The sequence below is a fragment of the Neovison vison genome, chromosome 11 (genome assembly GCF_020171115.1).
Source record: "Neovison vison isolate M4711 chromosome 11, ASM_NN_V1, whole genome shotgun sequence".
Lineage (NCBI taxonomy): Eukaryota > Metazoa > Chordata > Mammalia > Carnivora > Mustelidae > Neogale > Neogale vison.
This window is the reverse complement of record NC_058101.1, coordinates 198,113,729-198,128,700: the sequence shown is the minus strand read 5'-3', so window position 1 is coordinate 198,128,700 and position 14,972 is coordinate 198,113,729. Positions and strand designations below refer to the sequence as shown.

General features: G+C 39.5%; 1 protein-coding gene across 1 annotated transcript in view; it reads left to right on the top strand.

Moving 5' to 3' along the window:
* Positions 1-14,972, top strand: part of TRAPPC11 (trafficking protein particle complex subunit 11) — a 44,959-nt gene that overhangs the window by 22,063 nt on the left and 7,924 nt on the right. The window contains exons 19-26 of the mRNA XM_044225646.1: positions 1,389-1,544; positions 3,170-3,357; positions 3,488-3,636; positions 3,824-3,945; positions 4,510-4,629; positions 8,482-8,547; positions 8,658-8,814; positions 12,962-13,073. Of these exons, the coding sequence (XP_044081581.1) occupies positions 1,389-1,544; positions 3,170-3,357; positions 3,488-3,636; positions 3,824-3,945; positions 4,510-4,629; positions 8,482-8,547; positions 8,658-8,814; positions 12,962-13,073 (1,070 nt within the window). The remainder of the gene's footprint in view (positions 1-1,388; positions 1,545-3,169; positions 3,358-3,487; positions 3,637-3,823; positions 3,946-4,509; positions 4,630-8,481; positions 8,548-8,657; positions 8,815-12,961; positions 13,074-14,972) is intronic.

Here is a 14,972-nt window from a genome sequence, read left to right as displayed (position 1 = left end):
CCACATGTAAGTGAGATCAGTAGTATGATGGGATTTTGTACGTAGTGTTAATTCTTTTTTGGAGGGTTGTTCCTCTTCTTAGAATTCTTTCTCATATTTTATGCCCTTAAAAGCCTCACTTCCTCGGGGACACCTGATCGATTTTCCTAGCCACAACCCTCCAATAGTACTAATCACGGCTGTGCTTTCACTTCTGTCTGTATGATTATTTGGTAAATTGTTTTCTTTATTAAAATGTAAGCTTTCCTTACTTTTTTTTTTTTTTTTTTGGCTCGACTAGGATATTGTTTTTTGAACTATTCTAAATCTGGACTTACAGGATAAATAGATTCTTATTTTACTTTTCCTGTTATATCCTACTATCCCATCCCCCTCCCCCTTTTCTTAAAAACTTCTATAATTAAAAACTAATTTAAAATGTTAATATAAAATGTAAAGCAATTAGTTTTTTAAGTTAGGTTATATTCTGAATATGTGTTACTTGAAATCCAAGATCCAGATCATAAGGAAAAAAGTAGTACTTGGGTTTCAGAAGCATGGAATAGAAATAAAGAGTAGAGGGAAAGTATTAAACTTAACTACTTAGAGTTTTCTGTGATGATCATTCATTTGCCAGGGTGGCAGGTGGCTCTTGGAAAGTTTTTAAAATTTACTGAATGGATGAGAATGGTGGTTCTGTGGACCTTCCACAGGCAGGCTGCCTCCCTTTATTCGTCTGTAAGGAGGGTGCCCTTCTGGAATAATAGATGTACTTCTGGTTTGGGACATGTTGAATCTGAGTGGTAGAATTCTCCTCCGGGCAGTTGTGGATATGAACTTACGGCCAAGGAAATAGGACAGAGTTTGTTTCTAATGTGGGAAATACTAGCAAAGAAGTGCAGAATATGTAGAAATGGGTAAACTTCGCATTGAAAGGAACATAAAGGGAATAGAACTGAAAGCCAGCCAAGGAATGAAGCCCATGGAGCCTCTGTATTAAGGGGACGAGAAGAAGACAAAAAGACCTATGAGGGAAAAACAGGCAGTGGTTAAGAAGGATGATATTATAGGGTCACAGAAGCCAAGTAAAAAGAAAGCTGTCTAAGGGGGTGATAGATAGGAGCATCCAATGAAACAAAGAATAGATCTTTGTTTTTCTCCAGGAAAGGGATGTGTAAATGTTTGCAGAAATCAGCTTGTGTCTGTGAACTGTCTTTACCTTGTGGCAGCACGTTGGGGATGAGTGCTTCCACTGGGCATAAACTACTTCTCATTAATCACCCTTCATGATGCTGTAGTTTTCAAGTGGTTCAGCTTACCTAGCTTCAAATCATTTGGTGTTTAGTGTCAGCAAAACATACTGACATTTGATGTTGATAAACTGTGACCCTTCCTAACCTCTCTTACAGGAATATAACCAGTTCTGTGTAATCGAAGAAGCAACCAAAGCAAGTGAAGTTTTAGAAAATTTGACTCAGGGAAAGATGTGTCTAGTTCCTGGTAAAACAAGGAAATTTTTATTTAAATTTGTTGCGAAAACTGAAGACGTGGGAAAGAAAATTGAGGTTAGTTATGAAATTTGTTTAACACATACTTGAAGTGACAAAAGTAGTATGAGTATGTCAGAAAAAATTTCAAATAGTGTACAGATTTATTAAGTGAAAAATGAACCTATTCCCCTTGGACTTCTCAAGGGCAATCATTCATGATTTGGTGGGTTTTCTTTTATTGAGACTATACTATGTACATTATTCCATTGTTGGCTTTTTTCACTTACCCTGTGTTTATTAGGCATCATTTCCTCTTAGTACATAAGACCAACCTCATTTTTAATGGCTACATAATCAGTTAAAGACTTTTAAAATATATGTATACACATATATATACACATATATGTATTTATAAATACATATATAAAATACTGTAGCAATTACATTTTGTATTCTGTGACATAATTCAGGCTAGAGATCTGTATCATTTTGATGTTTAAACATTTCTGATTGTATTTTTCTCTTTATTTTAAAGGATTTATTTAATGCGCATAATTAAAATGCCTTTTAGAAATACATGATGAAAGTATTATTTTTATTGAGCATAAACTTCAGAACCAAACTATATGGGTTTAAATTCCACCTCTCCAGCTTACTAGCGTATGGCCCCAGGCAGCTACTTGATGTCTCTTTATCTCAGTTTACTCATCTGTGGAGTGGGGATAATAATGATACCTACCTCTTAGTGTTTCATGAGGACTAAATCAGTTAGTTAATGTAAATTGCTTGGAATAATGACTAGTACGTAGTAAGCTCTCATTAAGTGCTTGTTTTCCTTGTCTTGAAAGCCACAGTGATGGTTGGCTAATCTAAACTTAGGACCGTTTCTAAGCTAGAAACACAAGACCATACTACCAGTGTTCCCAGAACACTTTCTGTGAACCTGTCGATTTTTTTTTTTTAATTTATTTATTTGACAGAGAGGGATCACAAGTAGGCAGAGAGGCAGGCAGAGAGAGAGGGAGACAGGCTTCCCACTGAGCAGAGAGCCCGACATGGGGCTCGATCTCAGGACCCTGAGATTATGACCCAAGCCGAAAGCAGAGGCTTAACCCACTGAGCCACCCAGGCGTCCCAATGAACCTATCAATGTTATTGTTAATCAAAATCCAGGGTTTTTTGCTAATTTGCTAAAAATAAATCAATAAATAAATAGAAATTCTTTATGATTTTGACTAAATCCCTAATTACGTACTTTATTTTTTATGTTACCTAAGGAAGCCTACCAGATGGCAATCATAATTAATAACACTACTTTGAGTACATTTTGTTAACGGATTTAGTTGAAAGGAACGTTTATTCAGTTAAGAATAGTATAGCTGTTTGGGGGGAAAATATGTTTTATTAGGATTTAGGAATTAGGTTCTGAGTATGCTCAGGGCCATCAAAACATTCACGTATTTCACTCAGCAAGCACTAACTGAGCATCTGCGAAGTCAGATGATTATCTCCGTGTGAAGGCGAACGTAGTCAGCATCACAGCTCCTACGTGACCAGGACAGCTGTCACAGCCGGTGTTCTGACCCCATCGACCTGTGGTCTCTAGAGGAACGTGACGGACCAGCAGTCACTGTGTCCTTGTCGCGAGGGGATGGTGACAAGTATGAGGTGGCATTTCTGACAGCCCTTCCATCTTGCAGATTACTTCGGTAGATCTGGTTCTGGGCCACGAGACGGGAAGATGTGTGGTTTTAAATTGGCAAGGGGGAGGAGGGGACGCCGCTTCCTCCCAAGAAGCCTTGCAGGCCTCGCGTTCTTTCCAAAGACGGCCTAAGCTCCCCGACAATGAGCTTCACTGGGACAGCATCGTCATTCAGGCAAGCACAATGTACGTCCACCTCGCCAGACAGATTGTGGAATGCCACAATCTTGTTTCTTCAGAATACTCTGTTTGAGTAACTTGTTTTCTTAAAAATCGGTTATTCAGCTCAGGTGGGTTTTTTTTTTCCCCCACAAAGGATCATCTCCAGAGTTCCAAACATTTCCGTGCGTCTGCGACATGACCCTCCCGCCCTGACTAATGAAATGTATTGTTTGGTTGTGACCGTTGAGTCCCACGAGAAGACCCAGATCAGAGACGTGAAGCTCACCGCTGGTTTAAAACCCGGTAAGCAGGCCTCCTTAAAAATTGGCCAGCGTTCCTTCAACAGAAAATAAATGTCCGTGGTGACAACTGCAGGAAGTTTATTTCAGATGTGGTTATGAAGTAGTTATGACATGATCTGTGCAGTATGAATTGGTAGGATAATGTTTGAATTCTCCGTGTTTTAAAACACCAATATTAACACTTTTAGGACAGGATGCCAACTTAACTCAGAAAACGCACGTGTCTCTTCATGGAACAGAACTATGTGACGAGTCCTACCCGGCTTTACTCACTGACATTCCTGTGGGAGACTTAAATCCGGGGGAACAGGTGAGCCTTGGTCAACTACGATGGGAGAAGAGATCAACTAGATTGCAGTTTTAAATACGTAGGGAGTCTTAGATAGTTCTAGAACATTTTAACAGCGTATCCTGAGACTAAAAGTAGGATTTAACTAATGCACATTTTATACACACTTTACCTATTTAAATGTTAAAGTCTTGTAAGCAGTTTTTATACAAGTGATTTTATTTTAATTTAATTTTTTATTTTTTACAAGTGATTTTAGAACAAATGACCCTAAAATATGGAGGACTAGTTGCCCTGATAAAATAACTAAATAACATTAAATGTGTAACTTAGTGAAATTACTTCTCAGGCTTTTGTTTCCAAAGTAAACACAGCAATTGTTGAGAAGTTGAGAATGATGATAAGAGAGGGTAGAGTAGTAACGATCCCACGCTCACACTGAGCAGGAACAGCCTGTAAAAACTGTTCAAGAATTTAGTCAGCTGGTACAGTAAACGCTTAAAAGGTGGGGGCACATTATCCTAGAATATGTGGCAGGAAGAAAGCTCTGAGTTAGTAAATGCAAGTTCTTTTATTTTGTTACAGCTGGAAAAAATGTTATACGTTCGCTGTGGAACAGTAGGTTCAAGAATGTTTCTCGTGTATGTTTCTTACCTGATCAATACAACTATTGAAGACAAAGAAATTGTCTGCAAGTGTCACAAGGTATAAATTCTCATAACTACTTCAGGAAGTATCCTATGTGGAGCATTCCCTATTTTGTATTTTTTAGTTTACCTGTAAAAGGATAAGCAGCTTAGGTACTTATTTTCTATTACAAAATTTTTAAAGAAGTAATTACAAATTAAATTAAACGTCTCTTGGGATTTTTTCTTTGTCATTTATATTTATTATAAATGACATCCTATGGCTCAAACTTTAGAATATTGGCTTCCATGGCTTTTCATAAGTCAAAAAAGTTGGGGATCTTTTGCAAATAAGTTTTGAGACTCTAGATCTATGTGTTTCCCTATAGAATCACACATTAGACAACATCTGTAAGTTGGTTATACGCTGAAGATTTTGGAGGATGGGAGGTATCCCATCATGAAATATTTTTTCTGTTAAAAAGACTATGGAAATTTTTTCTGCCAAATGCAGACAGTGAAGATAAGAAAGCTGCCATAGTCATAGTCAGCCACTTGGGGGCGACTGCTGTCACCTTGGTGTATTTTCCGTTGGTCTCTTTCCTATTTATAGCGATTTGGAGGAGCCATGTTTTTATTTAGATTTAACTGTATTGTCTGTAATTACTTGTATTTTCTTTTACTGATGGAAAGTCATGGTACTTACTGTCTTGTTAGTCTTACCTGTGTTATTTTGGCCTGTTCTCAGGAACCGGGCCTTCGGCCAGCAGAAGAGAAGGCCAGTCAGTTTGGGTTTGTAGGAAGGTTACAGCACAGAGTCTGGGCCGTTGGCTGTTTCCTGAGTCAGGGGAGGCAACCCCATCCTGAAAGAGTTAGGAGTATTTCCCGAGGGGAAGGAGCAAAGGCACTGAATATATGAAAGGTGTCCCCTAGCCTGGTGCCATGGAGGGAATCCTGGATGGCAAAGTAGGAGGTGAGAGCGCCAGTCTCTGCCAGGCCTCCTGACCGGGCGCTCGGGCTGGCCGTGTGCACCTCTGCCCTCCATGCCCTCATCTCCGAAACAAGAACAGTAAAGTTTTGTGCAGCTTTAGAGTCCTAAGCCTTGGATGTCATTTCTAATGTCATGTTCTAATGACATTTCTAATGTCATTTCATGGCTAATGAAACTTCTAGAAGACTTGGAATATACCTTTCTAAAATAATTGTCTGCCGGGACGCCTGGGTGGCTCAGTTGGTTAAGCGGCTGCCTTCAGCTCAGGTCATGATCCCGGTGTCCCGGGATCGAGTCCCACATCTGGCTCCATGCTCAGCGGGGAGCCTGCTTCTCCCTCTGCCTCTGCCTGCCACTCTGTCTGTCTGTGCTCGCTCGCTCTCTCTCTCTCTGACAAATAAATAAAAATAAATTAAAAAATAAATAAATAAAATAAAATAATTGTCTGCCATGTAGTAACCTGGAGTCCAGCTATAGTGATGTACAGTGCTCTCTTCTCAAGACTCGATATTATTAATGGACATGCTGCTTGTTTTTAATCCCCTTGCCCTATTTCCCTCATTCCCCCCCACAGTCCTCCACTCTGGTAACCTTCAGTATGTTCTCTATAGTTTTGAGTCTTTTGGTTTGTCTCTTTTTTTCTTCATTTGGTTTGTTTCTTAAAGGCCACACATGAGTGAAATCATATGGTCTTTGTCTTTTGTTGACTGACTTTCACTTAACATCACACTTTGTAGTTCCATTCATGTTATTGCAAATGGCAAGATTACATTCTTTTTTATGGCTGAATAGGGGGCGTGTGTGTATATCCCTCATTTTTCTTATCCATTCATCTACTGATGGACATTTGGTTTGCTTCCCCAATTTGGCTATCGTAAATAATGCTGCAGTAAACATGGGGATGCATATATCCTTTTTAATTTATGTTTTTGTAATCTTTGGGTACAAAGATTATACAATTTTTAATTTTTTGAGGAATCTCTGTACTATTTTCCACCAAAAAAGGGGCATCTGCCCATTTTTTTATTGGATTATCTGATTTTTTTGGTGTTGGGTTGTGTAAGTACTCTATATATTTTGGATACTAACCCTTTATTGGGTAGGTCATTTGAAGACATTTTCCTCTGTTCAGTAGGTTGTCTTTTAGGTTTTTTAGAGAAGCTGTTTATTTTTCTATCAGCCAGTTCATTTCCAAGATAAGCTTCTAAGGGACACTAATTCTGAGGGACAGAAATAGATGTTACACAAAAGAGTGAATTGGTCAAATATGTTTGGTTAAAAGGTGTTAAACAGATACTTTGACTTCAGGGCTTAGCACAGCATTGAATTTGAGAATGCTCAAAAGGCCGTGGTGTTATCTTTCAGAATTATTTTACTAAGAAGCACTTCTCTCGTGGAATATCTGTCTCATAGGGCCTAGTGTTATTTGTAAGACACTTTTGGAAATCTAGAGGTAGATTCCTTTCCCTTCACTGGATTAAATCTCATTTTTACCTGCACGTGAATCTGCTTTGTAAACCATGTGGAAATTTAAAGTAGTCCACATCGAAGCTACACTGAGTTGCTTCTTCATTTCTGCGTAGATACACAGTGGGGGAACACTGAGGTCCTGGGCTTTAGATCGTGGAACCCCTGCATGTGTTTTCAACCACTAATATCCTACTTACTACACCTTCTTAAAAAGTCAGCTTGATGGTATTATGAGGAAGTAGTTGAAGCAGTAATAATAATAAACGTGGTTTAGGCGTTCCACTAGTGCTGCATATGCGCTGTCTCTCTTCAATGTCAGCAGCCCTTCGGGGATCGTGAAACTGAGACTCAGAGACCGTGTCTCCTCTCCAGGGTCACCTCACTGTGCCCAAAGTCCACATGGTGAATAAATGTGTGTCCTTCGGGATTAAAACCTATATCTACCTGGCATTTTTACAGCCTCCATTTTTAATCAACATGACTATTTTTAACGGGTTCTCACCAATGGGATGGGTGGTTTGGTTCCAAAGTCATAGTAACCCCATCATTCAGTGAATAGCTTCAGGGAGATGTAGCACATTGCTTAAGAGTACAGGCTTCAAGGCCAAATCTGGGTCCGGTTCTACCTTTGTCACTTACTAGCTACGTGTGACCACTTCATCTTAAAATGACAAGTATAGGGGCGTCTGGGTGGCTCAGTCAATTAAGCATCTACCTTAGACTCAAGGTCATGATCTCAGGGTCCTAGGATTGAGCCCTTTGTAGAGCTCCCTGCTCTGCAGGGAGTCTGCTTCTCCTTCTCCCTCTGCTGCTTCCGCTATCCCCATGGCTTGTGTGTGTGTGTGCGCGCGCGCACGTGCCCTCCTGCATGCATGTGCGCGCTCTCTTTTCCTCTTTCTCTTTCAAATAAATAAATAAATAAGATCTTAAATCTTTTAAAAAATGGCAAGTATAAAGACATCTGCTTCCTTGAGTTCTTACAAACATCATGTGACGCTTTATAGTGATTATTGTACTGTTATGTTTTGTTACTGTTACTATCATTATTATTAGTCCTATTGTGCTGAGTCAAGGTAAAGAACTTAGACAAAAATAAGACTCAGATTCTAGGCTTGGCACTAGCTTTGTGGGCTGGGGCCAATCATTTATCTTCCTTTAACCTCTGGTTCCTCTTCTATAAAATGGTGGCGATGCCTGTCCTGCTCACTTTTATTAGATCCTGATAATGTGTTAGAAAGCACTTTGCAGTGTGAACTGTATAAAACTGTAAGGTAATTTATTAGAAACAGTGGTCCGGTCTCTCTACATAGGTTTTTACAAATCATCTGAGGGAAAGATCCTAGCTCCTTAAGATATAAATTGGGATTATTTATTGATCAGTTACAGACTGTGTCTTGTACACCTTCTAATTTTAAAACTGTTTTTAACTTTAGAAAAGCCATTGAATGTGCCCTTTAAACTTTCTTGCAGGATGAAACCGTAACTATAGAAACTGTCTTTCCATTCGATGTCGCGGTTAAATTTGTCTCTACAAAGGTATGTCCCTGTGAAGCATTTTGGAAATCATTTTAGTTATAGAAATTAGCAGAAAAAGTAAAATGGATTATTGTAGTTCCACACAGACCTTTTGTCTTCATTTGTGACAGTTTGAGCACCTGGAAAGGGTCTATGCGGACATCCCCTTTCTGTTGATGACCGACCTTTTAAGTGCCTCACCTTGGGCCCTCACCATCGTATCCAGTGAGCTCCAGCTTGCTCCTTCCATGACCGCAGTGGACCAGCTAGAGTCCCAAGTGGACAAAGGTGAGAATGTGGATCGTCACACTTCATTAGAAGACGGGTGTGTGTATGTGTGTGTGTGTGTGGATTACCAGCGTAAGAGTTAGCTTTTTGCTAAGGGAAGATAATTGAGATGGATACAGAAGCAAACGAATTTAGAATTAAGGTGAAATTAGTACCATTTACAATTTGCTTGAGTATACCTTCTTTTAAAAGATAAAGATTTTTGCTCTGATAAGGAAGTTAGTCTTTGAAAAATGTACTTGAAAATAAAATATCTGTTCATTATTTGGATTTTTTTTAAAGATTTTATCCATTTATTTGACAGAGAGAGATCACAAGTAGGCAGAGAGGCAGGCAGAGAGAGAGGAAGGGAAGCAGGCCCCCTGCTGAGCAGAGAGCCCGATGCGGGACTCGATTCCAGGACCCTGAGATCATGACCCGAACCATAGGCAGTGGCTTAACCCACTGAAGCCACCCAGGTGCCCTATTTGGATTTTTTATAGATTGTTTTTTCTTATTTATAATGGTTTACTGTTATGTATAACTTGAAATGGTAAAAGATATTTATGAAGGAAACTTGGGGAGAATATGAAAAAGTAGTGAGTTTTCTAAATCAACCACAACAGTAGAGAGAAGAGATTTAAACCCAGAATATCACTTGTCTGGTGTATCATACTTTGGATTTGTATGCTTCTTGAGCTGTTAGGAAAAAAACGAGTTTGAAGGTTAACCCAAGCAAAATTGTGCTCAGCTATATTGTAAGGGTAAATATCGTATGCAAAAAATCTTGATATATTCTTAAAACCAAATGTAAGTGAGTCATTTATTTGCTCTCTTTGTTTATCTTTCTACTCCTGGACCTCAGTGTCACTAAGCCCTATGTTGATTTGCAAATACAGATTAAAACTAGATGAGTAGTTTTAGAATTCCCGTGTATTTTTTGCATCTAGCCTGAAAATAAGTTTCAATATCTCTCAATAAATAATCGATGGGTATTTATCAAGTTCACTGTATGGCACCATGCTGGCTTCTGAAGACACTAAAAGAGCAAGCAGTCTTCATAGTCACTTCTGTGCATTTTAGGGAAGTCATCATAAATGAGGATAAGTAAAATAGATAAAGTCAAACATGTTCCTAAATCTGTTTAAAGACTTATAAATAGGTCCTATATTCTGTGAAATAATAATAAAAACCCCACTTTTGTTTTCAGAATGCCTTCATAATTTTTGTTTTTTTTGTCTTTGGACACCTGTTTTTTTCCTGTGGATTTGAAAGTCATTGTCCTTGGTTTTGCTTTGTTTCTCTGTGCTCTTCTTCCTTTTCTGTTCCCTGTGCCCACTTGGAATAATGATGAGATCTAGACTGAACTGGATTCAGTTCAGTCCTACTGCTTACTCTTGTGTTACACTGGACTATTCATTGTGTTCGATCACGTCTCAGAGTTAAAGCAGATCACTCTACGTGGTAGTGTGCCTGAGCTCGTCTATATGAAAATCCCAGCCCAGTGCTTGTCTCCTAACAGCTCAACACAAGCTCATTATCTGTCCATTCTTTGCTGACTCCTTTTCTTATCTTACCCCTTCAATGTTGGTCATTTCCAGGATCCCAACTTTGGCTCCATTTACTTTTTCTACACGTCTTGCCCTCCGCACAGCCTTAGGCTGCCTGTGTGCTGCAGTCCCGCTGGAGGAACTGGTGTGCACTTGGTTCCAGCTCAGAACCATGGGGACAAGACAGATGCCCTATGTGCGTGCACGTCCAGCCCAGCACCACGTTCTGCCTTTTTCCAGTGTCTTGAATCCAGAGATGGCCACCATCTCTCCTCTGGCCTTCAGAAGTACCTACTTCACTGGTTTCCTCTGTGCCATTCCCTCCGCTCATCAGCTGTTCATACTGTTGCCAGAATTTGATTTCTCAGGAAACTATTCTGAACTGGTTACCCTCACTTAAAAAACTTCATGACATTCTAGACCTTTCCCTGCGCAGCTTCCTTCCCGGCTTCTTCTGCACCAGCCTCTCTACTTCCCTCCCTCTTTCCTGGATTCAGCCAAGCCAAACTTCTTACCATCAGCAGCCATCGCCTCCATCTGGTTTTGCACATGTTAGTACGTTTGCCCCAAACCCTCTCCTTTTTCTTTCAACCTATCAGACTCTGGTGTGCACTTTGGGACTCCCGTAAGCTTTGACTCTCTAGATCTCCCCAAGCAGGGCTAGGTTGCCTTCCTTCTTTACTCCCCGAGTATCTCGTACATCTGTTGTGACACTTACCCCGTTCTGTCGTAATTACGTATTTATAGTTATGGCGCCTCCATTGGGCAGTCTGCCCTTGAAGAGCTGGAGCCGTGACGTCATCCTCTTTGTATTGCCAGCCTCATAGGAGTTGGTTAATAAATTTTTTTTTAAGATTTTTATTTATTTATTTGAGAGAGATCACAAGTAGACAGAGAGGCAGGCAGAGAGAGAGAGAGGGAAGCAGGCTCCCCGCTGAGCAGAGAGCCCCATGCGGGACACAATCCCAGGACCCTGAGATCATGACCTGAGCCAAAGGCAGCGGCTTAACCCACTGAGCCACCCAGGCGCCCCTGGTTAATAAATGTCTATTAAATTAATGAATAATGTACACCTTGAATTTCCCATTACTAGTTTTCTATTGCTGCTGTAACAAATTACCATCAAGTTAGTGGCTTAAAACAACGCAGATTTATGACCTGTAAGTTCTAGAGGTCAAAGGTCCTAAAATCAAGGCGTGGGTAGGGCTGCATGCCTTCTCGGCTTTAGGGAAAATCCTTTCCTTTGCCCTTTTCAGCTTTCAGAGGCCAGGTGGTGTCCTTGGCTCCTGGCTCCCTCCTGCGCCTTCAAAACCAGCAGCGTAGCGTCTTATGATGTGTTTTTTCTGGCCTCGGCTTCTGCTGTCACATCTTTTTCTCAGACTCCCTCTTGCCTCCCTTTTTCCCTCATTACCCTTGTGATTACATTGGGCCCAACTGGATTATCCAGTATGATCTTCGTATTTTCCAATCTTGATCTTAATCACATCCATAGAGTCCTGTCTGCCAGTGAGGTCACATTCTGGGGAATTAGGATGTGGATGTGTGGATGTCTTTGGGGAAGGGGGCGGCATGGCATTACTCTTTCCACCACCTCTAGGAACACCAGAATGCATGCATTGCAAAATTTGTGTGTGACACATTAAAAATAACAGCTTTTCCTAGGTCATAAAGTTGACCCTAATGTTAATTGTTAATAAAGATAGTATCATTTTGGTGAACTTCCAAGAGTTAGGGAGGACGTGGGGCAAGGTGGGGCAGGCGGGAGAGAAATGAATGTCCCTGGTTCTAAAAAGCAGGTGTCTTAAGAGGTTTGAATTAATGTGTGTTTTATTTACCAGGCTATAGTATCATTTCCTAGACCTTAAAAATTACATTAAATGTAGTTAATTAAAATAGAGACTAGCCCAGCTTTTTTCCCTACGACTTCCAGTTTTTACCCACAACGTATCACAGCCTTCTTCGTTGGAGAACCATAAAAACGACTAGTTGAGACTTTGTTCTCATCATTTGAAAGTTTCAGTCTCAGATATGCTAACCTCGGCCCTCAACGGGCCCTGTTGCTGGCTTGCATTAAAGAAGCTACCCCCTGCCCCCACCACCGCGCAGCCTGCGAAGGGCTGAGGGGCAGGGAGGCCTTGGTTCAGATGAGTGTTTGTCTTGTCATCAAGAGTTTGGGCTAAACTTGGCGAGAGGACAGCATCCTTGCGTAAGAGGTAAATAGCCGAATTAGGCAGTAATGAGGCACCATGTAATGTGTTTCCATTTGATGGTGTCAGTAATGTGCGTTGGTCAGAGAAAGCCGGAGTAGGTAATCACCAAATGGTATTATCCTGACTCCAGACTTTCCCTTTTCCTTAGTTCCCATGGGAACTTGTCACACACCTGCAGCTGCTTCGCCTGTTTGTATGATAACGGAATATTGATATATTAGAAAAAAAACCCTGGACAGGGACTTTGTGACCTTGAAAAAGTCATTTAACATCTCTGAGCCTTAGTTTTTAAGTCTATAAACAATGTATAGCTGATAAAAGTATTCTTTTTTCGTTCTGTCATCAGAGGTAAAACTCGCCTTTCATAGAGGATCATTGCACAAGGATTATAAGGCCTGTTTCTTGTAGTTGTTTTACAGACTGGAGAAAGTGCTAGTGAATGCTTTTGTCTTCGGTGCCCATCTGCTGGAAATGTTGAAGGTGGAGTAGCGACTGGGCATTATATCATCTCCTGGAAGAGGTAACTGACCTCAGCCCTGTCTTTCTCCTTGTCTGTGCTAGTCTCTCATACTTGTATTACTCGCCATTGTCATTTAATATTTGAAAGCCTCAGTCAGCACAGACTAGAATTCCTGTGCTATCACTGTTTGTCAAAAACACAAAGATTCAAATGCCCATTTGTATTTGTCACAATTTGTGACCTACATACTGATGAAATTTTAGGCAAATGAATTTTTATAACAGGACCGTTAAGAACATTAGGAGAAACTTCTCTTATTCGCAGTCAGTAGTATTGTTTACATAGAAAACCCAGGCAAATCAACAAATTATTCGGATTATAAGACATATATATATCATATGTATATATATGATATATATATCTCACATATATGTATGATATATCCACCAAGGTTTCTAGATATAACATTCAATATACAAAAATCCAGTTGGCTTTCTGTATCAGTAATAAACCTCCAGCATTGTACTTTTAAAATAGGTATCATTTAGAGGATGACAAAAATTATAAGGTAAGAAAGAATATATCAAGTGGAAAACATGTGTTATCATTATGGGGACAATTATAAAACTTTAAAACATTAAAGGAGTTCTTAAATGGCATATACAGAGTGGTCTTGGGTAGGATTTGGATAGGTCTAATATTGTTTGTTTTATAGAATCAGTGCAGTTTCCTTCAAAATCCCAATAGCTTATTAGAGTTTATTTTTGTAGAACCTGACACTCTTGATTATAAAGTTTCTCTGGAAAAGCAAAAACTCAGAAATAAGATACTGCAGAAGAAAAACGAGGCAACGGTAGTTGCTCTTCTAAATTTGCAGACTTACTATAAATCTATACAGTAGTCATTGCTGTGGTATTGCCTTAGATATGTAAATCAGCCAGTGGAATAGAAGAGCGAGTCTAGAGATAGATCCACACATATGGAAATTATATTTTAGGGAGCACTCCAGATCAGTGGGGAAGGGATGAACTGTTTTTACAATGGTGAACAATTTGGGTGTACGTTTGGGAAAAAAATTGGATCTCTACTATACACTGTATATAAAAATCAATTCCATTTATACTAAAGTTTGAATTTTGAAAAGGAAAACTTTATTGATTTTAGTAGAAAATAGAATTGTTTTATGACTTTGAAATAGGGCAGAGTTCCTTTAAATAAGACATAACAGCATAAACCACTAAAATTGATGAATTTGATTTGTTACAATTAAGTTTCTTAGTTCATTTGTGAAAAGACAAAGTACAGATTGGGAAAAGCTGTTTGCAACATGTAAAACTGACAAAGTATTAGAATTCACATCAAGAACTTCTACAAATCCTAGAAAAATAAGTTTCCTAATAGTAAATTGAGCAAAATCTCAAGTATGCGGTGTAAGGGAAACAGAAGAAGCCAGTGGCTAGTAAACATAAGGGGAGAGCTTAACTTCACTAGGAATCTGAGATTCAGATGTGCTCTCACTAACTTGGAAAAATAAAAAGGTTTGACAATGCATGGTTTGTCAAAAGAGATGGAGTATAAAATAGAACAATTACTTTGGAAGTCCATTCAGCAGTACCAGGAGAAACTGAAGATGTCTGTATATAGTCTGTCTATCTACAGTCTATAGTCACAGAAAAAGTCTTAAACCTGCACACAAAGAATGTATGTAAGAATGTTCATAGCATCTCTGATTATCATAGTCAAAAGCTGGACACTAGATAGGAAGGTAGGTAAATTATGGCATAGTCTTACACTATCAGTGAAAGAGAATTATCCAGAGGTACCTCTGGTAACTTAATAGTAAGTGAACAGAGCAACTGCTGATGTTCAGAATATGAACAGATTGCGTGTGTATAATATCAGAAAACAGGTAAAAACACTATACTTCTTAGGGCTACATACGTAATTTGGAAAAGTGTA